We start from the raw sequence: 21704 nt of genomic DNA, 5'->3' as shown, positions 1-21704 counted from the left end.
TAAAGGCAGCTAAGCTTTATTAAATAATGGCTATGTTCCAAGCGCTACAAAAATATTTACTTATTAAAGTTCTCCACCCAAATAAACACTCTTAGGATTAAAGGCTAATGAGTGAAAGGAAAATCCACCAACAATCATCAGCAGAGAGCACAGAAAGGGTCAGTGCGCTTGGACAAAGGTCAGTAGAGATTCTCCAGGAAGAGGAACAGAAAGAAGAGAGAATAAAGGGAAAGTACAGAACCTGCGGGGTACAATCAGCATATATTAGTATATGCACAAGGAAACTCCAGAGGAAAAAGAAATAGAAGAGGAGAAGAATATTTGAAGAAATAATGGCCTCAAACTCCCCAAATTCAAAGCTCAATGAATTTCACATACGATAAACTCAAAGAGATCTCTGTCTACATACATAATGAGCAGGTGATTAAAAGACAAAGAATCATGAAGGAAGGAAGAAAGAAGCAACTACTCACATATAACAGATCTTTGAGATGATTAGCAGATCACCTTAATCAGAAACCACGGAGGTCGGGGTCCACATGTGACACATTAAAATTTGTTGAAAGAAAAGTCAGCCAAGAATTCTACAACCAGAAAAACTCTTTCTAAAGTGGAGAAATGAGTACATTCACTAATAAAACGGAGTCCATCACAAAAAGTCTTGCTTTATAAGAAATACTACAAAAAATGGTTCAGGCCGATATGAAAGGACACAAGACAGGAACCTGTATCCACAGGGAGAAATACAGGTACCAGGAAAGGGTGCTACCTAAGAAATATAAAAGATAGCATAAATGTATTTTTTATTCATAATTCTTTTTTCCTTCTATTTCTTTTGAAATAGCACTAAAGTTGTAATAAATCTGGGTACTTAGGCATGGGATATAAAAAATACAATTTGTCTGACAATAATAGGACAAAGGAAGAGAGGTTGACTGGAACTACGTTGTAGTAAAACTTTTAGATATTATTGAGATTAGCAATTTTCAGATATTATTGAGTTAGTATTAATTCAAACCAATTCATGTAAAATATTACTTGTAATCTTCAAAGCAACCCTTAGGAAAATAACACAAAGAGTGTGCTAAAAGAAATGAGAAATCATTAAAATGGTATACAAGAAAAATATTTAACACAAAATAAAGTAGTAATGGAGAAAAATAACACCAAAAATGAGTATACCTCAAAATGAAAGATGTAAATCCTGCTTTATCAGCAACAGAGTAAGTACAGGTGAGTTAAAAACAGGATGTTGGAAGAATAAATTTTTAAAATCATGTAACTATATACAAGAGACGTACATTAGAGTCAAAACCACAAATAGGATGAATTAAAGAATGAGAGGCATAACACAAATATACACAAGGGAAAACTGGATTAGCTACATGATGATTAAGCAAAATAAATTTTAAAATTAACTCTGTTACAAGAGACTAAGAAAAATATTGTAAAATGATAAATGCATCAAATCATCAAGAAAACATAACACTGTAATATATATGCACTTAACAATAGAGCCCCACCTGCATGAAATAAAACTGGCAGAATCAAAGAAATAAAAAATTTAATGATAGTATCTGGAGGCCTTCATGATTTATTTTAAGTACTTGATCAAAAAGTTAATGGAAGACAAATAATGAAAGAGGAGATTTATTAACACTAAAGAAAAAAAAAAACTAAACAAACTAACAGGTATCTACCGAATACTTTATCCAAAAACAGCAGAACACAAAATTTTCTCACATGCACATAGAACATTCTCCAGAACAGATTGTTTATGAGGCTATGAAACAAGTCTCAATAGCTTTTTATTTAATTTTAAAATTTATTAGTACATTTGCAATACATAATGATTACATTCCTTGTGGGGAGTTGGCTCATGTACATAATACATCTCAATTCTTTTTTCATACCATTCCTCTCCTGTCCTCTTTCATCTCTTCCTCCCCTTCCCATACAAAAAAACAGATCTGTCTCCCTACTTCTCTCATCTGTCTTTTATTTTGCTCTTTATTTATATTTAGGGCTTCTCATATAAGAGAAACCATGTGATATTTAAGCTTGTGTATCTGACTTACTTCATTTAATATTATAGTCTCAGGGTGCATCCATTTTCCTACAAATGACTCAAGTTTATCATTCTTTATAGCAGAGCAGTACTCTGTGGTGTATATATACACCATATTTTCTTTATGCATTCATCTGTTGATGGATATATAGGCCACTTCCAAGATTTAGCTATTATGAATTGTGCTCCTGTAAATATAGATATGCGTGTATCACTGTAATATGATAAATTAAAGTCTTTTGGCAGGATCTCCAGAAGTGGAATCACTGGATTGAATAGAATTTCTTCTGTGCAGGAAAGGAAACAACCAACAGAGTGAAGAGACACCTTACAGAATGGGGTAAAAATGTTTGCCAGCTATTCCTCAGACACAAGACTACTATTAGAACATATAAAGAACTCAAAAAAATTAGTCCCCCCCAAAAAAAGCCTAATAAAAAATAGGCAAGTGAAATGCATAGACACTTCTCAGAAGAAGTATAAGTGGCCAATAAACATATGAAAAAATGTTCAACATTGCTGGCCATTTGAGAAATGCAAGTTAAAACACCACTGAGACTCTATGTTACTCCAGAAAGAATGGCTACCATTAAGAAACCAAATAATAAGCAAATGCTGGCAATGCTGCAGGGGCAAAGGAACCCTTCTACATTGATGGTGGGGACTGAACTATATCACAGAGACAGCACACACCGAGGAGGGACAGATAGCCAGGAAAAATCCCTTCCTGGATGAAGTCACTACACTGGACCCAAACTATCTTCAGAGGGATGAGGGAAAAAACTTCCCTCCTCTATGTTTTTCTCTTGTTAGTCTGCTTTTTGCAAAATTAATTCTTAGTCCTGAACGGAGGTGGGAACCTAATGCAGTAGATGCCTAAAGTGTAAGGTAGATTCTCAAGTTTGTAATATAATAAAAGAGGCAAATTAGGCATAAGGAGGAATTTCTTGAAGTAAATCTCTTAGCACAAGTCAGAAGGGAGAAATTAATGATTTTATTACATTAAAAGAAAGTTTCCTCAATTAAGGATCTACAAAAACGCTAACATATTTGTGTGAAAGTACTTAAAATACTGAGATACAATGAATGACTAATATCCAGACTGTTACATGTGAAATTTAGTAAGAAAATACAAAAGACAAAGAAAACATGATGAAATATATCATCTGGCAGACTACAGATGGAGAAACTGAAATGCTAACAATTATGTAAAGAGATTTACAACTCTTAGTAACAGAAACTGGTGGACAACAAAGCAGCGGTCATACTTATCACTTTACTCCCCAGTGACAACACTAGAAAACACTGCTGGTGGTTGAGGCTGTAGAAGAAACCAAAATGGGGGTCTACAATTCTCGAGCCTGTGAAAGAACACCTGGTGGCACTTAGTTACTTTTGGAACTGGAAATACCTCATGGGGATACTTCAAGGAGACAGTGAACAGGACGCCTGGAGGAGAGGAGAAGTGAACGCACCCCAGAGGAGCACTTGAGGGCCATTAAGGGAGACACAGCCATGTGGAAAGTTCTTAAAAATCCCAAATTTAGGAGCCAAGTGGGAAGTCAGCAGCTCTGCAGTCTACAGTGTGCAGCACACGTGTATGTCCTTGCATGGAACAGTGGACCTCGCACTGTGGTGTGTGCTGTGGGTCCCACAGGGCTTCACTCTACGTCATGGACTCCAGTGTGTGAATCTACAGAACTGAAATGAAATCAGTACCATCACAGGGAAAAGTGAGTGAGAAGAGGTCACATACAAAAGCCAGGGGAGATAGCAATGCACTGACACTGACTTGTCTTTCTTTGACCATCCACCTAAATCATGTGTGGGCAACTTCTTTTTATATTTCTATTAAAAACAGGCATTGAGAGAATACAAACACTCTTCAGACCCTCTAAGGGGTTTCGGAACACATTCTTCTTTGGGTGTCCCTTGTCACCTTTTAAATCTGTAAACAACATCTCAGTCACATGTCAAGCTTTAGAAATGGGCACAATGAGTGTGCATAGTTCCATCACATTATTCTTGTGTTTCTCCAGTGTCAGGACTTGTGCCTAGATGGTCCCGTTTCGCCCCCCCCCCCCCAAAAGCCTCAGGCAGTTACAGGTGGGGCTTTTTCAGAGGTGGCTGGATCTAGAGTGTGTGACTCTGGGATTGATTCATGGTGCAATGCTAGGCTCAAGGGCACTAGGATTAAGGGTGTGAGCGCTACCCTCCCTAAGTAGCCTGGATAAAATATAAGGGATAGAAAGAGCTGTGGCCATCTCTTATTTGCTTTTGCTGTCTTCTTTCTGCAATGAACTATTTCTCCTCTCTGATGCTCCTCTGCCATGTACCACTCTTCCTTGGAGCCAGCCAATATGGAGTGAAACCTCTATGAACTGTACACCAAATAAACTTCTCCTTCTTTAACTTTGGATATTGGTATTTTGTCTCAGCAATGAGAAAAGTAACTAAGACACCTACTTAAGAGTCTTCTACGGGAAGGTCCTGTTCCTATGAGACACCAGCCTGGTCCCCTGGCCTCAGCCCCTCACAGAGACCCATCAGAGAAAGAGTCAAGGTCACCAAGTACAGCCAGCCTCTCTGTAACTGTAAGAAGCAACCAGTATGTGGGTGAGGGACCTTGATGACTACAGAGATGGACAGGGCTGGTTTAGGGCTCAATGTGGTCTGAGCAAGGCAGGGCTGGGGCAGCAGGCAGGGTCTTTTGGCGCTTGGATGGCACCAGAGTGTCATCCTGTCCAGCACTGGGGTCTGGGAAAACCCTTCGCTGTCCCCAGGGTCCTGCAGTGGGATTCAGGTGATGTCCTGACCTCCAGTACTTCGTGTCATGGGACTCTCTGCAGGAACTCCAGGAATCCTCTGCTTGGGCATCCTCTTTTTGCCCTGTGCACCACCAGAAATGGCCCGAAGGTCCAATGGAGAAAGAAAAACAAGAGAAAAAGTTATTAGAAGAGACAAACTGGTGAATAGGTTTACGAGAAATAAACTCTTATTCGTGACATTGTTCTTTCAGAGCTTTAACCTGTTGCCTCTCATATGTGACAATGGCAAGGAAAGAGTATTTTAAACCCCTGCATTCTCCTTTGGGAGTTGCTGCTCCCCTGGCTGCAGGAACCCATAAGGAAGGGGACACTACAGTTCAGAGGGCCCCAAGGGTCCCACATCCCAACTTGTTCAACCTGGGGACATCCGAAGTCCTGGTGCCTCCTCATATCAGGTCCTGAAACCTGAGGCTTTATCCAGTCCAAGCGCAGGCCCACTGTTCGTGGGGCCTGAACACATGAAGGACCTCATAAGGACAGGGAGCATGGGAGAGGAGACAGGCTGATGTCAGTCTTGGGCCTCACCTGAAGTAGGGGAGGCCCTAAGCAAGACCAAGGTATTGACCCCTGGTAACAGCCTGGGTCAAGTCCCTCCATGTCACTCCAGAGCTGCAGGACATCAGTACCCTACTGCACCACTCACCCGAGTCCTTTTTAATTTTTTTGGAGCAGAACAGGCTTCAGTAGGTCACAGAAGTACTCTCCAGAGAACCCAAGGAGCCACATGGGTTCTGATTCTCTGGTTTGGGGCAAGTTCCACACACCAATAACAACATTTCTTCCTCATATCTAAAATTGAGTTCTTACTTTTTTAGAGTAACAAAGGTCCAGGTAAGGAACAAACTTAACCCGTGATCCCTCAAATATTAAGTGTGGTGGACAAGCAGGTCCTATTTTTCTTCCTGTACCTTGCTATAGCCCCGTGAATTGAAACTCAGATCACACAGGTTCAGATAACTCCAAATTGGTATCACCAGCCAGGAAAAGTGGGAGCTCTTATAGACTACTAAATGTTGACAAGGAACATAGGATAGGTGACTAATAGAAAATAAAGACAATAATAGATAAACAGAAGACAGAGTTCCACAGAATAAGAGTCCTCTACCCTCTCAATGCCCATCTGAAGCCTCTGGGCACAGGGCCCAGTGTAACTGTCCTGTTTACTAAGCAGCAGCTTCTTTGCCTACTCCATACCCTCAGCAAATGAGCAAACAGTTCTGGGAGCAGGCAGGAAATTCTATTCACTAGCTCATGAATACAGAAGGGGAGCTGCTACTCTAAAGGCACCTCAGATCCAGAAGGTCTGGGGTGTCTATTTTTACTGGGACTTGGGAGGGGATATGGTGTACAAGCTGTCCCCGAGAGCTCTTAACAGAAGGAGAGATTTCTAGGAATCAGATGCCACCTCTCGTCTTCCCTAGTAAATGCCTGGTTGGATCTCTCATGGTGGCCGTAGGCCTTTTTGTTAGTTTTTCCTTAAAATGAGCCTAAGATGCTCTAGAGTATCAATGTGGGCTGTGGACCCCAAGAACCAGTCAGGAGTTGCCCACACCCCAGGATGGACAGTTGAGATATGTGATATCTGAGTGGCTGGCAGCATGAGCATGTGATTGTCAGCATTCAGGTTGAAGTTTTTGCAAACAAGCACCATCTGACTGGCAGCCCTACAAGGAACAAGAAATTTCAGGGTCCAATTGTGGACACCATTGCTCCAGTGACTGCAGGCAAAGGGTGTAAGGAACATAACCAGGCAGCAGCAGGAATTCTGCAAAAGCCCTTCTTCAATAGTTCTTTCGGTGTTGCTTTCATCACACTTTTCCTTTTATTTTCCAAAGAGCAGGAAGAAGGGAATTTAATGATACCCATATCACACTTTCCTGTTTCCTGCACAAAGGTGAACTTCTCAGTTATTCAATAGGTGCTAGAGGGCTACAGTTCCGATGTCAAAGAACAAATAAGAGGGCCCTATAAACTAGACTAATGTAAGACACATTCACAAGAGAAAAGCAAACAGGTACTTTTTAACAAGTGCATCACATGCAAAGGGGAATAAGAGTGATAATTAATGTAAAAGAGTGATTAGAACTTGGACTTTTAGAGCATTTTAAAGAAAGAGCAATAAATTGTTAGCTAAATTGCATGGCAAAAAATGAAGACATTGAATTTCTAAGGTGACAAGCTGTGGGAGGGCAAATATATAGGAAATCTAATGGCACAGGAAGCCTGGTTCTTACAAGATTTGTTGTGATGTTTCCTCTGATACTTACACTAGGAAGGTCTTTGGTAATTAACTTCTGTCCTTGCTAGAGATTGAAAGGGGGAGACACCTTTAAAATTTAGGTCCTGCCTTCAGGCTAAAAGGGGGAGAGTAGGGAGTTTTCATTAAATGTTTTTCTCAACTGTTTTTAGCTCAAATAATCCCAGGCTCTGTGGCATCTTTTAGAGTAGCATATTCTGGAACCATTCCCTTGTTCGTGACAACTTAGCCCCCACTGGCCTGACCGGGAGCACTTCTGACACTGGGGGCTTAGTGGATCATCTGACCTCTTCAAGGTCTCCTTGGGCAGAGATGGAGGCCCCAGAACACCTCTGACATCCAGAAACATCTCTGGCTTCATTTGCTCTGATTTTAGAAACAGGATGTCAGAGGACCTCAACGTCAGCAAGCATTAATCTTTATATCAGCTACAAATTATCATAACATTTGGCAATTTTGTCACTGTGCTCATCAAATTTAAGGTTGTTTGTGATTTGACTAATTTCACTCTGGACATGCCATTTGCCCACTCAGGTATGGCCATGTAAAACTGACTGGAACTTACTTTTCCTAATAAACCTATATATTAAGTTAAGGGCTGTTTGATCATAACACAATCATAAAAAAAGACTACCAATAGTCATTCCAACAATAACTATTGACTGTGATTTTAAAATATTTCAAAGTAGCTGGCTCTAGCATGCTCTGGAAAAGACCAACCCGTCTTTTTCCTAGAACTCAGCTCCACTGAAATTCATTTCTTACTCATACTCTCTTTTCCAGTTGAAGCCTCTCACGGTAAGCTAACTTTAGCTTTCTCATAGCTTATTTGATAATTCCCAAGGCAAGCTCACAGGTCTGGCAGTGTCCAGGACTGTAGCTCCAATCAATATGCTAGTGTTTGGAACAGTCACTCTCTTTTGCAGTAAGCAGACAACTGAAAGTCTCTTTCATCCCCCATGAGGAACACAAATGGCTCAAACACAGTGGGAAAAGGAGAGCTTGTGACCTTGGGGTCACCCCACTCATCAACCAATCAGCACTGGAAATCAAATTGCTAAGTGCACTGAGGAGGGTGCAGAGGCCCATAAGTAATCATCACATTATCTCGGTTTCCCCTCAGTCAGACTGACTCTCTATGGTATCCTTACTGTCTTTAGATCCATTAATTCAATACAGACTTATTAAATATCCTCCTAAAACTCCACACTATTCTAGGGACTGGAGAAATAGCAATGAAGAAATTGGACCACATTTTGCCCTTATGGAATTCCCATATTTTCAAGCCCAGGAGACTTCTCTCCTTTCCTTACTCACCTCGTGGAGACAAGAGCAAAGGAGAATGGTGATAAACCTGGAAAAAGGGCCTCAGAGTGTCAGAGAAGGAAGCCCTGGGGAAGGTGAAGATGTGGGAGCCACCAGTCATGTTGTAAAAGGACACAGGTCCAGCCTCATAGCCCAGAACAACCCCCACCACCAGAGGCCGCTCATGCAGCTCAAGGGCAGTGGGGGGAGAGGTCAGTGCTACATAGCCATTCTCTGTGCACAGCTGGATGGCCCAGAATCCAAATTCAGGTGTCTTTTTCATGCCAAGGCCTCTCTGCACATTTTCCATACAAACTCCCACATCCCAGCCACTGCCTTCTCCAACATCCACTTCGAAGTAATGTCTTCCTGAGGTGAAGCCCTCACAGCCCAGGACACAAGGGAAGGTGGTAAATCTCCTGGAAGAAACTTCAAGATTCTGCTGGCTGCATTCACGAGACACTTGCCTCTGATCTTGAGATAGAGTTAGGGCCAGATGAGCTGTATCTGGATCCAGAGTCACAATGACTGCAATATAAATAAAACCAAACATTTCTTTTTATATTGAGAATACAATTTTAAATAAAACCAATCTGTATTAAAATCCAATAATTAGTTTTTACTAGTTATATCAGCTAGTCCCATAAAGTGAAAATTGTAATATCTACTGCAGAGAATGTTGGGGAGAATCCAGTGAGTTACTTTTTGCCTATTGTTAGTAAAACTCCAGGGATGCAGTAATTTCCTACTTTTCCATCATCTTCATGATCACTTAGTCATTCAGTGTTGGCAAAGACCAGAACTAAATAGAACATGGTTCTTGTCCTGTCCGAAGCCCCTCTTCTCCCCTGATGGTGTCCAGGTCGTGGAACAGTGGAGCTGCAGTGAGCCCTTACCCATCTCTACTTCATAATCACATAGACATGCAGGAAGAAAGAGTGTAAAAATAGTATAAAGAGCAAATCAAATGTTATATCCATATACACACATATCATTTAAAATATTTATAATATAACAAATATGGCATACCTGTTATACATATTTTATAATAAATTAAAAGCCAGTCATCTATATGTTAATACATTTTGTTATTTACAGTACACAATATACAATACATTATGCAAGCTGTAGATTTTACATACATGAATTAAACTTTGTGTCTATATACGTTACATGTTATTAGAGGTGTAGGTTTTTCTCTCCTCTTATGTAAATACAATGAGTAGAAGGATGGTTTCATTATCAACTGGAAAAAATCAAGTTGTAGGGCAAACATAACAATGCATCACAACAGAGCTCACGGAGCAGTGACTATGGTAAGGAAACAGAAATATGTTTACAGAACTTTAATAAAATATAGGAACTCAATTTCCATATCAGCAGATCTGATGCATAAGAAGATCTCCACCTATTTAGCAAGTGCCTTGCACATCATGGCTGTGATCCTAATGCTCTTAGACCACAACTGGAAGCTAAATTTTCTTTACCTACCTTTATGATGTCAGGGTTCTTCTTTGCCCCATTGGTTACATTTATGTTAACTACTCTAGGTAACCAGCTCTTATCTGGCTATATGGCTGATGCACAATAAAGACGGGGATAGTATCTTTAAACTGTGCTGTCAGATTTGTATGTTATATATAATACTTGTGTTAGATGTATTTATAAATTTTGTTTATCTTAAGAACACAACTTGGATTTAATATTGGAAAGTAATTCATCATATCACTACATCATGACGTTATAAGGAAGAACTACAAGGTGATCCCCACGAATGAATCTAATTCATGGATGAAATTCAGTGCCTAATGAGGACTGTTCTCTTTGCATTCAAAGATCACCAACTCCCCCCTAGATTTGAAATTCTATCAAGAAACAGAATGAAAGTGTAAAATGATATTCACAAATCGGAGCTTATTAGCAACAATAAGCTTCCAGAAATTAAATACAACAGAACTAAATAAAAATTGTTAAATCACAGATAATCACAGTTAAACCAGAGCATCTGAAGGACTAATAGATATACAAAAAGAAAAATAAACAAAACAAAACAAAACAAACATCTCAACCTCACTGGTAAAATGGGAGAAACTGAAATTAAGAATACAACTGGTACCATTTCAAATCCACTAGGCAAAATGTATAAATTGTACCCTGAAAAACAGCAGAGTGTGGCGCAGCAGTTGTTCTTTTTTTTTTCAACTGAAGAGGTACAATCTCATGATCCATAGGATCTCCTAATCTTAAGATATGAATCTCAGATACCAGCACAAGGTCTTGATATCCCTCAAGGTCTTGTTCGCCAAATTATATCTTCTCCTTGCAAGGTCTAAGGCAGAATCCTGTGACTAAAGGAATCAGTATTTCTGAAGTAAAAGTATATTCAAAGTAAGTGGGATAAAGCAGAACTTTAAGTAGCCGCATATCAGGGCAGTTCAGATGAGTACCCTGAAGCAGATAGACTCAAGGTCAAGGGGGACCTATCTCTGGACCCCCCTCCTTGGTGTTCAGGCTCCCGTACAATTCCATAAGTGTGGGCAGGGCCTGAGAATTGCTTCTGACCAGCAGAATATAGCTAAGATGAGGGAATATACCTCCTGTGATTGTGATTCATCATTTACACCCATCTTACCAGCAGATATGCTATGGAGAATCTTCTCCTGACTTCATGCTGAAAAAATAATTGGCCATATGTGATGCCCATGTGCAAGGGGCTGACAGGAGGCCTGTGGAGCTGGGGCAGCCTCCAGCCACAGCCAGCAAGAAGCCAGGGCCCTACATCCTGCAACCCAAGGGGAATGAATCCTGCCAGCGAGTAAGAAAGCAAGAACCTTCCCTAGAACAGTGTTCAAATGAGAACACAGCCTGGCCACACCTTTACTGCAGCCTCCTTAGGCCCTAAGGAGAGGGCCCCCCAAGCTGTACCCAGATCCCTGACTCATAAAGTCTGTGACATATGTTTGCACTGTTTTATGTAATTTTAGTAGTTTGTTGGTGGCAATAGATAACTCAAGCAGTCACCAAATCATTTCAAGTTAAAGGCAATTCTGCAGCCAAATGAATGGTAAAATTCTCAAAGCTTTTGGGTCAATTTGGCAATTATGGATATGAAATTTTGGAACTATAGAAAGCAGTGTTTAACAAAAGAAAAGGGAGCAGAAAACTCAAGCTTGCAGCACTAATTCTTTTTCTTCTTACATGGTTCTAAATTTAACTGTGTTATATGAGTTAAGACCTAGTCTATAATTCTCACCCACTTTTCTTGCATTTTAGAATTTGAAATATTTACAAGAAGTACTAGAGCCACACCTAACAGCATGCCCTGGGCCCACCTGCCAGACAAGTACTAGAAGCTCACACATGTGAATGTAGTGGGTTTTCAGCACAACTGAATGAAAGGAACCTGTCACTATCTCATTTTTCAGATGTGGAAACTGAATGATGGGAGTTGCTGTCACCATAGCACACAGCAGGAATCAGAAGGTCCTACAGGTGATCAGGATGTAGTACATACTCATCATCTGAGCACACAGAACAGGGACTGCATGACAGCTTTGCTGAATATAACTCCACAATCTCTGCCTCAAAGCACTGAGGGAGTGCCGTGCTCAAATACCTTGATGACGTCTTAATATTTTCTTCACATCCAAGTAAAGCTTAGCAACATCACACACAGTCTTAATCGACAAGGAAAAGGCCTCAGGCATTTCCAGCTTCACAACACAAGCCCTGGAAGAAGCATAGGCAGAGACTCCTCAGTGGTCCTCTCCATTCAGCTCTGTTTACCTGGACCTTCACTTCCTTTGTCCACATAGGACTCACCTGCTCAAGGTGCCTTTTACATCCTGTAAGGAAAAAAGGCAAGTGTGTTAGCATCAGGATTCCATGGGCTGTGGCATGGGAGACACTGTCTGTAAACACAACTCCCCAAGAAGGAAAAAGGGACCCAGCCTGAGACACTGCTGCAGAGGCAGGAGCAATGATCCCACCCAGCCTCTGCCCACTCCTCAGGAGGCTGTGACCTCCCTGCAGAAGCCTGTGGGGAAGAGCAGTAGTTACAGTGGGATTGGCCTGTGGCTGCTGGGGACTGGGGCAGGATTTTTGCTCAGCCTCTATCTAGCGAGACAGGCTCTCAGGGACCTGAAGTCCTTCAGAGTGAGCCCATGTACAGCCCTTGTCACAAAGGTCCTCCATGGTGGCTGCATACACAGCTCCTGAGACTAAGCCACCAAAGTGGTGGCAACTGATATCACAAGGTGGTGGAGCAGATGTGCTACCCTCTCAAGGAGGGTGTGACCTCCAGTCCCACTAGTGGGAGCCAGAATTAACAGCTGCAGTGGTTTATCTTAATGGTGTACCTTTCATGCAGCTGTAAGAAGCCCCACAGTAGGTGTGGAATAAGCACTCTACCAGCAAATCAGGAAAAAGTTTATCCTGCTTTCGGCTGCCCCACTGTCACCATCTGTCATCTGGAACAGTATTTTAGGAAAAAGACAGACAGACAGGCATTTGTGTAGATGGGCCAAGGGGAAATGATGACATAAGCTATCCATTAGAGGAGAAACTTTTCTTTTCTCTTCTTTAACACTGCTGAGGATTGAACCCAGAGCCTTGCCCATGGTAAGCAAGTTCTCCACTACTGACCAACATCTTCAGTCCATATTTTTTAAATTTTAATTTCATATTGAGTCTCACCAAACCACCCAGGATAGTCTCCTGCTTGAGCCTCCCCACTAACTGGGATTACAGGAGTGGAGCACTGTGTCATGGGGAAGTATACTTTTATATTTCACATACAGGAACCCCATAGACTAATGAAGCTATCCTGATGATACTGATGCAAAATATAGAGAATAATTTCCTACACTATGGCACACATTGGAGTGGAAGCAGTGGAAGCCGATCTTCTCATAATTCCTGACAATTCTCCTCCCAACAGCTCAATATCAGAATCCTCCTTTCCTTCTCTAAGTCCACAGCCTTACCTGTAGCAGATTCTGGTCTGAGCCCTGACATTTTGCCTCCAGCTCAACCTTATGATCCTCAAGTTCATCACCCTTCTGCTCCAGCTTCGCCTTAACCTCCCTTAGTTTTTCCAGCATCTGTTCTTCTTCCCTCTCCAGCCTCCAAAGAAAAGATTTCTCCTCCTCATGCAGAAAACTATGGAGATTCTTAAAATCAGACTTGATTTTTTGTCTGTGAATCTCTACTGTATCCTAGAAACAAGAAAATATAATAAATAGTATAAAAGAAAACAAGCATCCATACAACATGAATGGATAAACAAAATGTAGTACATAATGGAGAATCACCCATTGCGAGTAGTTATTTTAAAAGAATAAAAATCTGGCCACGCTAACAAGCATGAACCTTGAATCAGAGCTTAACATTCCACGAAGTGAAATATGCCAGAATGAAGAGGATAACTATTATAGATTATACTTAAACCAGATATATACAGTAGTTAAATTTGTAGAGACAGAAAACAGATTAGTGGTTACTAGGTGATGGGAGTTAGTTAATGGGGACAGTCTCACACTTGGAGATGAAAAAGTTCTGCGATAGATAGGGTAATGACTTCAAAACAATAGGAAAGTACTTAATACCACTGAACTGCACACTTAATAATTGAGAAAATCACAAATTTCAAATTTTGTCTATTTATCACACATAGAAAATGAATGTATGATAGTATGCTATGACATAATTTTCCTATAAGTCTTTCAAGATTTTAGAATGTATCAAACTCCCTGTTGACACTCAGACTCAGAGAGGTTGGCTCTGACTTCTCTAAAGTCACCTGAAGAATTTCTGTCTTTTAAGTACCCGCGCTGGAAGGAAAGTCCTTGATTCTTGGCCGAGGAAGGTCCTATTGTGGCAGGCTTGTGTTGTGGTAAGGGTCACCCTAATGGTTCCTATGTATAGGATGACTGATCCTAATGGAGACTGGAGCAGAGTTCCTCTTTGTACTGAAGGCTTTCCCATATGTGTTAGCTACACTCAAGGTCTTCCCCTGGCCAGGATGCCAGAAATGAGGGGCAGAAGAGCATCCTCTGGAAGCTCTGGCTCACCCTCCATACATGAAGGCAAAGGGTGGAAATGACCCTGGGAGAAGCAGACTGACTCACTAGCCTGTGCACATGGACTGACAGCTAATGGAGTCCAAAGATATTTCCACAAAGGAATGTGTCTCTGATACTGTGAAGCCTGGAGAGACATGGAGATGGTCCACAAGCCTTCAGCTTGCAGGTTGAGGTTCTTGTCACAGCTGTGATGCTTCTCATAACTCAAACTGGTTTCCTTTATTGACTTCATGTAAATGAAGTCGTTTACATGAAGCTCCCTAGAGGGAGCCTGTTTTCTGAATGTTCTCCAAGGCAGTTTCTGCACCTAGAAAGCTGACAGCCAGACCCTGTCCTATTGTAACTGCAATAAAGAGATAAGTTTAAATCCTGTATGCCATATGATGTGGTTAACATGTGAAATCAAGCCAAGGCTATGCCTATTCACATGGCTACCACAATTCTACTTCTTTTAAGTGAGTATCAGGAATCTCAACCAATTAGTATTGGAAGACTGAAGGCCTTGGTGATGACATCTCATGGAAGTAAATAAGCAGTCATAAAACAACTGTTTTTTTCCTTTGGATTTCATCTTTCTAGTCAGGTTCAGTGAGAATAAAGCATTGTTGTACTTTAGCCCAGTCACTCTCTGTGCCTGAGCACTAAAATGGAAAATAGTTTGAGATTGATAACCTCAGATTCTCACCTGCCACTCAATTATCTGTGTTGTCATGAATGATTTCTGATTCATACATTCTGTATGGAGTTCACTCAGTTTTGCCACAGCTTTCTGGAGCTTTTCCTAAGGGAAAAATTGGGTGAAGAAAGTCTATTGAATTTGATTATTCATTAAACACCTAAAGGGAATCCTGGTACTCTAAAATGTATTAAAAATAACTGAGTACTTGTTGAGTTCTTGCACTTTGCCAGAGAGCCTGCTGAAGGCTATATGTGCTGTGACACACAGATCTTCTAACCAACCTGAACAGGTGGTAGGATTTTTTATATCCTTTAAGGGTTGTGGAAAAAGAGGCATGAATGCAGGTAAGTAACTCACCTACAATGGATATCAATGGCCAGCAATAGATCGGTAATTCCAATCTGCTATGCTGACCAGGGCCTGACCCATGTCCAACACCACACTGTCACGGGGGAAACTGGGAGCATAGATATGGTAATCAGCTAATCTAAGATCTTATGCAATAATGCACTAAAGTCAACAATACCAATTGCAGTGTGTTTTGCACATGTGAATCTTTGAGGAACTTATAGGTGTGCCAGATAGATGAAGACATCAGCTGAAGTTAGCAACATTTAATACAGTTGGAGGAGTTCTGACAGGGAAGAAGGGAATCATGAAGTCAATTTATAAGGATTTAGTGTCCATGCCAAGGGTTTGAGTTATTTTTACAACTGGTTTCACATATTTTACTTGAAAGTGATTTGAAGCTAGTGCCAATTTTTCATCATTTTCAGAAGTAAAAAAATTCCCTCCTGTTTCCCTGGAAGTGCAGTAAGTACATTCATGAATTCTCTAGCACCCTTAGGAAAGGGCTTAACTGATTTAGCAAAAGACTGCACTACCCCTGCCGTATACCACAGGCTAGTCTAAGTTTACATATATTAATGTCCTTAAAGCTAATTCAGTATCTGGATGTATGTGTTAGGGAGGGAGTGAGTTATTTCCACCTTTCCATGGAGAAACCAAGGCATGAAGACATTTAATACCTTACCCCAAACTGTCATTCCAGTAAATGAAAGAGCTAAGATTTCAACCTCAACCATAGGCCTCTGAGGCTGACAACCTGTGCTGCTCCTTAGCCTAACACTTTGTGGTAGAGAAACTCAAATGGGAATATCTTCATTACAGGTATTAGCAGCTCCATGGATTCTAAGGAAGCACTGCATGTGCTGAGCAATGGTCAGGGCTGCTGTGATCTTAGGAAGGTCACAGAGTTTTCATAGGAACCCAGGTCTATGTCATGGAGGATTAACCAGGAACCCACACTGAGTACAGGGTTCTCAGCTCCAGCAAGGCTGAGGGCGGGGGCAGCAGGACTACTCTCAGGCCTGTCCCTTACAAACTCTAGGGATACCTAGGAGCTGCCCAGACCTTTCCCTCCAGTCATACCCCACACACTCATTTCCTACTCTGTGGCTCTTCCTAAAAACTTGCTTGAAACTATCGTCTCATTGCCTTTCTTGATGGGATAATTAGAATTCTAACCTTGAAATTCCTTTTATTTTAGGAGTTCCTGGGTGATTTTTTTCAGTTACTACCATTTTACTCTGCAAGTGAAAATACCCAGTGGCAGGTAACACTGTGGTCTAGGATTGAGACTGGGTGCTGACACTCAGGTCCTGGGCCCTGCTCTCTTTCACCTGTCCCCACCTATATAAACCCCAGGGCCTGGTCATGGTGAGGCAGGGGCACCCCAAGTTGTGCCTCTGCACCATGTGTAGTTTCCTCTATCTAGACACCCTGCTGGGGTTAAGCTTATTTTTTCTCAGGAGCCACCTCTGGGATGCACCACTCCCTCCCTTCCTGCCCTCTCACTGCCAAAGGCTGGGGCTCCAGGCAATCACTTTACTGGTTTTTAACTCTACTAGACTATAGGGTCCCCACAGGTAGTGTGTGCATCCTCTTCCCCTCTGTCATGGTTCCAGATCCTCCTGTAGAGTCCTGCATACTGTGGTTTCTCATAGTAAACACAGTGTGAAGCAGAGCCTATACAGGTGTCTGGCTGGACATGTCCCAGAGCAGGGAGAAATCCATGATAACACAGGAAATGGGGACAGGAGTCTGAGCATCCTGTAGAATGTCATTATGGACAGTTCGGACTGGACTCTGCAAAAAATCCATCAGAAGCTATTTTTCAACTAGAAAAACAAGGCTGTATTTCAAGGCCATCATCTTAGTCTTTGGGTCATTCCCCTCAGGCCTAGGGAGGAGCACCAGGTGCGTCCCTGCCAAAGGCACACTCACCTTGTAGCCCTGGCACACGTCCTCCACCAGCGCCATGGCATGTCCCTGGTGCTGTGATCCCCGCTCACAGCACCAGCAGATGAGCTGGCCGTCATCTTCACAGAAGAGCAGGAGCTGCTCTCCATGGGCCTCACACACCAGATCATGGTCCATCTCCTCGAAGACTTCAGTAATGCTCTCCAGATGCCTGTTGGCCCGGAAGCTGTCTTTATTGAATGGAACATGACACAGAGGGCAGGGGAACATCTTCTGCCCCTGACTGGATTGCACCCTGTAAAGGTGCTGTTCCAAGCACATCTGGCAGAAGCTGTGTCCACAGGTGATGCTCACTGGGCTCATCATTAGGTTCTGGCAGATGGAGCAGGTGGCGATCTCTTTAATCTTTTTGGTGATGATAGCCAAGGCCATAGCTTTCCCCAAAGTAGCTCCAATGTTGGATTTAGAGGTGAAGAAGAGTACCCAGAATTTCCACAGGGATAGAAATCGTCTCTCCTGAGCCTTTGTAACAGGAGCTGGTTGGGATTAGCCTCCACAGGTTGCAGGCCTCTCTCTAGAAGGAAGAAACAGGTCAGAATTTAGAACATGGACAAATATGAGTTGTTTAATACTATAGCCACTGCAATATGTGGCCATTTAAATTTAATTTAATGAAATTTAAAATCCAGCAGTCCTGCTATGTACATTTCAGTTGCTGAATACTCACATGTGACTGGTGGCTATAGAAGAGCCCAGCCTGATGTGGTGGTGAGTATCTGTACTTCCAGTTATCTGGGAGGGTAATACAGGAGGATCACAAGGTCAAAGCCAACCTGGGCAATTCAGTGATATCCTATCTCAAAATAAAAGCAAAATAATAATAATGATGATGATGATAATAATAATAAAATAGGTGGGGATGTAACTCAGTGGTAGGGCACTTGCCTGATATATGTAATGCCCTGGGTTCCATCCCCAGCATCACATACACACACACACACACACACACACACACACACACACACACACGTCAGCTAGGACATAGAACATTCCATCACAGTGGGAAAGTCTAAGGAGCAACAGGCTGAGAAAGATGGAAAATGACTGCAGAGTTCCTCACAGAAGTTACAGAAAGAGCCACAACTCGGTGGGGGAATGTGAAACTCCTTCCTATTCTAATAAGGATCAAGAATAGTTAGTCAGTTAGCATCAGAATTATCTCCTTATAATTGGCACTAACAAACATTGGAACCCTGTGTATTCTACAGAGGATTCTGTTTAGACAGTCAAATTGGACTCCACCTGAATGCCTATCCTGCTCCACACATGTCACAAAAATCATGTTCATACAGTTTTGGTGGAGACACAACCAGCCCCGAATAAAAGAAACCAAGGCAATTGGAAGAAAGGGTGTATTCTTTTTACGACCACTGAGTGAACTGACATTAAGAGAACTAGAAAGAGGCTGATGGAGGAGAAGTGAGTTGTAGGGCTCAATTATTCCTGGGGACAGAGCACTGGAGAAATAGGAAGATCGCTGTCTCTTCTCCAGGACAGGACCTTCCTCAAGGAAAACTGCAGGTCCTGGGAGTGCAGGGAGGGAGCAGAGCTCGGACAAGGGGAGCACGGAAAGAGGGTGAGTATCGGGCCTCCGTGGGATGTGTGCCAGAAGCTCTGTGTCTACCAATGAGAATCTGACAAGATGCTGTGGAGGCAGGACCAGGAGCCGTGTCTGTCCCCTTGTCTCTTGCAGTAGCTATTTCTGTGAACCCATCCATGTCGCCCGCCCTACAACCCCACCTCACTGTTGGGAGATTGGGAGGGGAGTAGAATAAGGGAAGTCGGGTTCGTGAGTTTTTCTCTGAGCAGATTCTCTGGCCTTCCCTGGGGTAGACAGTAGGGTGCTCTGCTGTCAGGAAACACTGTGCACCCCCACCGCGCTCTCAGACACCCACACCTGCTCTGAGTCTCCACCTGATGAGCCCGCTTGGGCCTATCAGGAAAACAACCCCTACCAGCCGCTGGTCCTGCAGAGCTGCCACTTCTGGAGCTGAGGCAGTTCGAAAGTGAAACTACTGCGGGAGGTGGAGTCATAGATTTGGCGCCAAAAAACTGCTTCTGTTCTCAGCTTGTCCTGAAAGGGAACAGAGAGCATAGGAAAAACTGGTTTTTAAAAATAGCAAATATAAGGGGGACCTATTAATAACTCAGTAAACCCCTGTGACCCCAGCATAGGCCATGGAGGAGCAGGAGGCCTGCAAAGGGCCAGCTCACAGCTCTAATGAGAGATCTTTCTCTTCTGTTCTCAACCTGGCTGGAGTCCACAGCCTCCTGACCTTTGGTGTTTTTAACTCCTTCTAGGTGACTTGTGGTTTTCTCACTGCTCTGATTGGGGTAGAGAGGGGAGGCAACACAGCAAACTCCTTGGCCTCACAACATCCTCTAAGCCAGCCTCCCACTCCTCTCTGTTCTGTGCGGACTGAGTCTCTTTTTCTTCCTTACTGCCCCTGTGCAGGATTCGGGTGCTTGTCAGTATCCCAAGACATCCAGCTAGGACAGCAAGTAAGAGTCACTAATGGCCCAGCAATGAGTACCTTTGACCCAGGGATAACCCTGAGTGCTGGGTCAAGAGGCAGCAGATGGAAAACAGACATCAGGGGGCTACAGTCCATCAGGTCCTCACCTCAACCTTGAGTGTGAAATGATGCTCTCCTCTCACCCTAAACAGGACTATTTAGGGCACCCTGCACTCCTGGGAGCCGCAGAGCCTTCTGTTATTGTGCCACTTAGTAACTCATTGTTCCCTGGCAGGTCCTGTGGGAACAGAGTCCAAACAGCTCAGAATAGGTTGACTTCTGAGAGGCTAACACACAGACACTGAAGCAGGAATGAGCCCCACAATCTCAGATCTCATAAGGACTCCTTGTACACAGGCTTCCCTTTTAGTTCTGTACCTCAACTGTGGATTCAGGTGTAGTGTGTTCCAAATTTTTCTTATCAAACCAACGAGAAAAGGAAGCTTGCAAATTCTTAAAAAAAAAACAAAACCCACCACCACCAAAAAGCACCACCGTGAAGGTGAAAATAAGACTGAGCCTGTGTTGTGAGAGCTGCCCTTCCTCACACCTCTTTCCTGTTGCATGAAGGAGGAACTTGGTCATGCAGGAGCTGTAGGGATTAGAACGGGAAAGGGGCAGAGAAGCATCTGCATCCCCAAAGCTAGACCTAGGGTGATGCCAACAGGAACTCTCTATAGAGGAAGGTGTCATCACCAGTAAGTAATGCTGGGCTGAGCCTGGGAGTCTAGGCTACAGAGGACCCAGGCCTTGTGTGGGGACTGGATCGCCAGACTCTCCTGAAAGAGCCATGGACTGAGTGTCTGTCTAGGAAGAGTTGGCCCAGGTGGCCCCTGAACACATGCTTTCAGGCTTCCTTCTCACCCAGCTCTCCTTGACCATCTGTTCATACCTATGCCCTCTCTCACTCTCACATTCACTTAAATCCCACTACTTTCTTTCCAGGACATGTTCATGGAATCTTTCACCTATTTATGTTGGGTTTTTTTTTTTCTCAGCTTCCCCTATGAGAGTGAAGGTTCCATAAGGGCAAAGAAACTCATCAATATTATTCTCTGGCAGATCCCAGATGACTACACATCAGGCACAGTGATATGTATTAAATGAAAGACTGAATGCCTGACTTGCACTCAACAAACATCTTAGGAAATGTATCCACACTTGTGCATCCGATGTGTGTGATGTGATCTGACCGGCATGTGGCTGTGTGCTAATATGTCCTGGAGTGTATATACATAGTACTTACATGTGTGTTGGGCTGGGCAGGCAACTTACTGCCACCAATATTATCAGAAAGTATGAAAATGCATGATAGTTACTGGTTTTCTTGAAAACTACTTCTCTCCTTCCAATAGAAAATGATGATGGTTTAGACTGGGGAAAAGATTACACACAAAGTATGACAAAAGTTGAATACTGCAAATGAAAGCTGAGAGCTTTGGTAACATGCAAGTATCAAAACGATCCTGAGCATGAACTTCCAGATGATCATAAGCAAGACAGTAAGTACCACTCAAAAGTAGAAAGGATTTAGGAACAAAGGGGGCAAAATCTGGGCAGACACTGACTTAAGAGAGTAATGACAAAAAACCCACATCTTTCAAGAAAGTTTTGGGATTCTATGCAAATAGATTGTACATACTCAT

The 21704-nt window shown here is 42.6% G+C and overlaps 1 protein-coding gene across 3 annotated transcripts; it reads right to left on the bottom strand.

Annotated features, from left to right (window-relative positions):
* Positions 1-1597: 1597 nt before the first annotated feature.
* Positions 1598-20090, bottom strand: LOC101710920 (E3 ubiquitin-protein ligase TRIM38). 3 transcript variants are annotated; one of them, XM_021260514.2, is made up of 9 exons: positions 19440-19875; positions 18210-18274; positions 17507-18056; positions 15227-15322; positions 13444-13674; positions 12281-12303; positions 12075-12187; positions 8471-8986; positions 1600-4957 (listed from the first exon to the last, which is right to left on the bottom strand). In XM_021260514.2, exons 3-9 carry the CDS (start codon positions 17912-17914, stop codon positions 4725-4727), a joined length of 1620 nt encoding a protein of 539 aa, XP_021116173.1. In that variant the 5' UTR covers positions 17915-18056; positions 18210-18274; positions 19440-19875; the 3' UTR covers positions 1600-4724. The 3 variants fall into 3 exon arrangements, with proteins under 3 accessions (XP_087037968.1, XP_021116173.1, XP_021116174.1); XM_021260515.2 differs by having other exon boundaries at positions 19498-19875; XM_087181842.1 differs by lacking the exon at positions 15227-15322 and having other exon boundaries at positions 1598-4957; positions 19440-20090.
* Positions 20091-21704: the final 1614 nt, after the last annotated feature.

The sequence above is a fragment of the Heterocephalus glaber genome, unplaced genomic scaffold (assembly GCF_053883595.1).
Source record: "Heterocephalus glaber isolate CG9 unplaced genomic scaffold, H.glaber_assembly_v1.0 deba00001472, whole genome shotgun sequence".
Classification (NCBI taxonomy): Eukaryota; Metazoa; Chordata; class Mammalia; order Rodentia; family Bathyergidae; genus Heterocephalus; species Heterocephalus glaber.
The sequence above is the reverse complement of the archived record's forward strand: the minus strand, read 5'-3'. Positions and strand labels throughout refer to the sequence as shown.

Bases quoted from the DNA above. Each gene is read 5' to 3' on its own strand.
- LOC101710920 (XM_021260514.2), bottom strand. From the start codon at position 17,914: ATGGCCTTGGCTATCATCACCAAAAAGATTAAAGAGATCGCCACCTGC. The intron at 12,304-13,443 runs GTAAGGCTGTGG...TTTTCCTTACAG, and splicing joins CAGACCAGAATCTGCTACAG to GATGTAAAAGGCACCTTGAG. The intron at 8,987-12,074 runs GTATTTGAGCAC...TTTATATTGCAG, and splicing joins AATATTAAGACGTCATCAAG to TCATTGTGACTCTGGATCCA.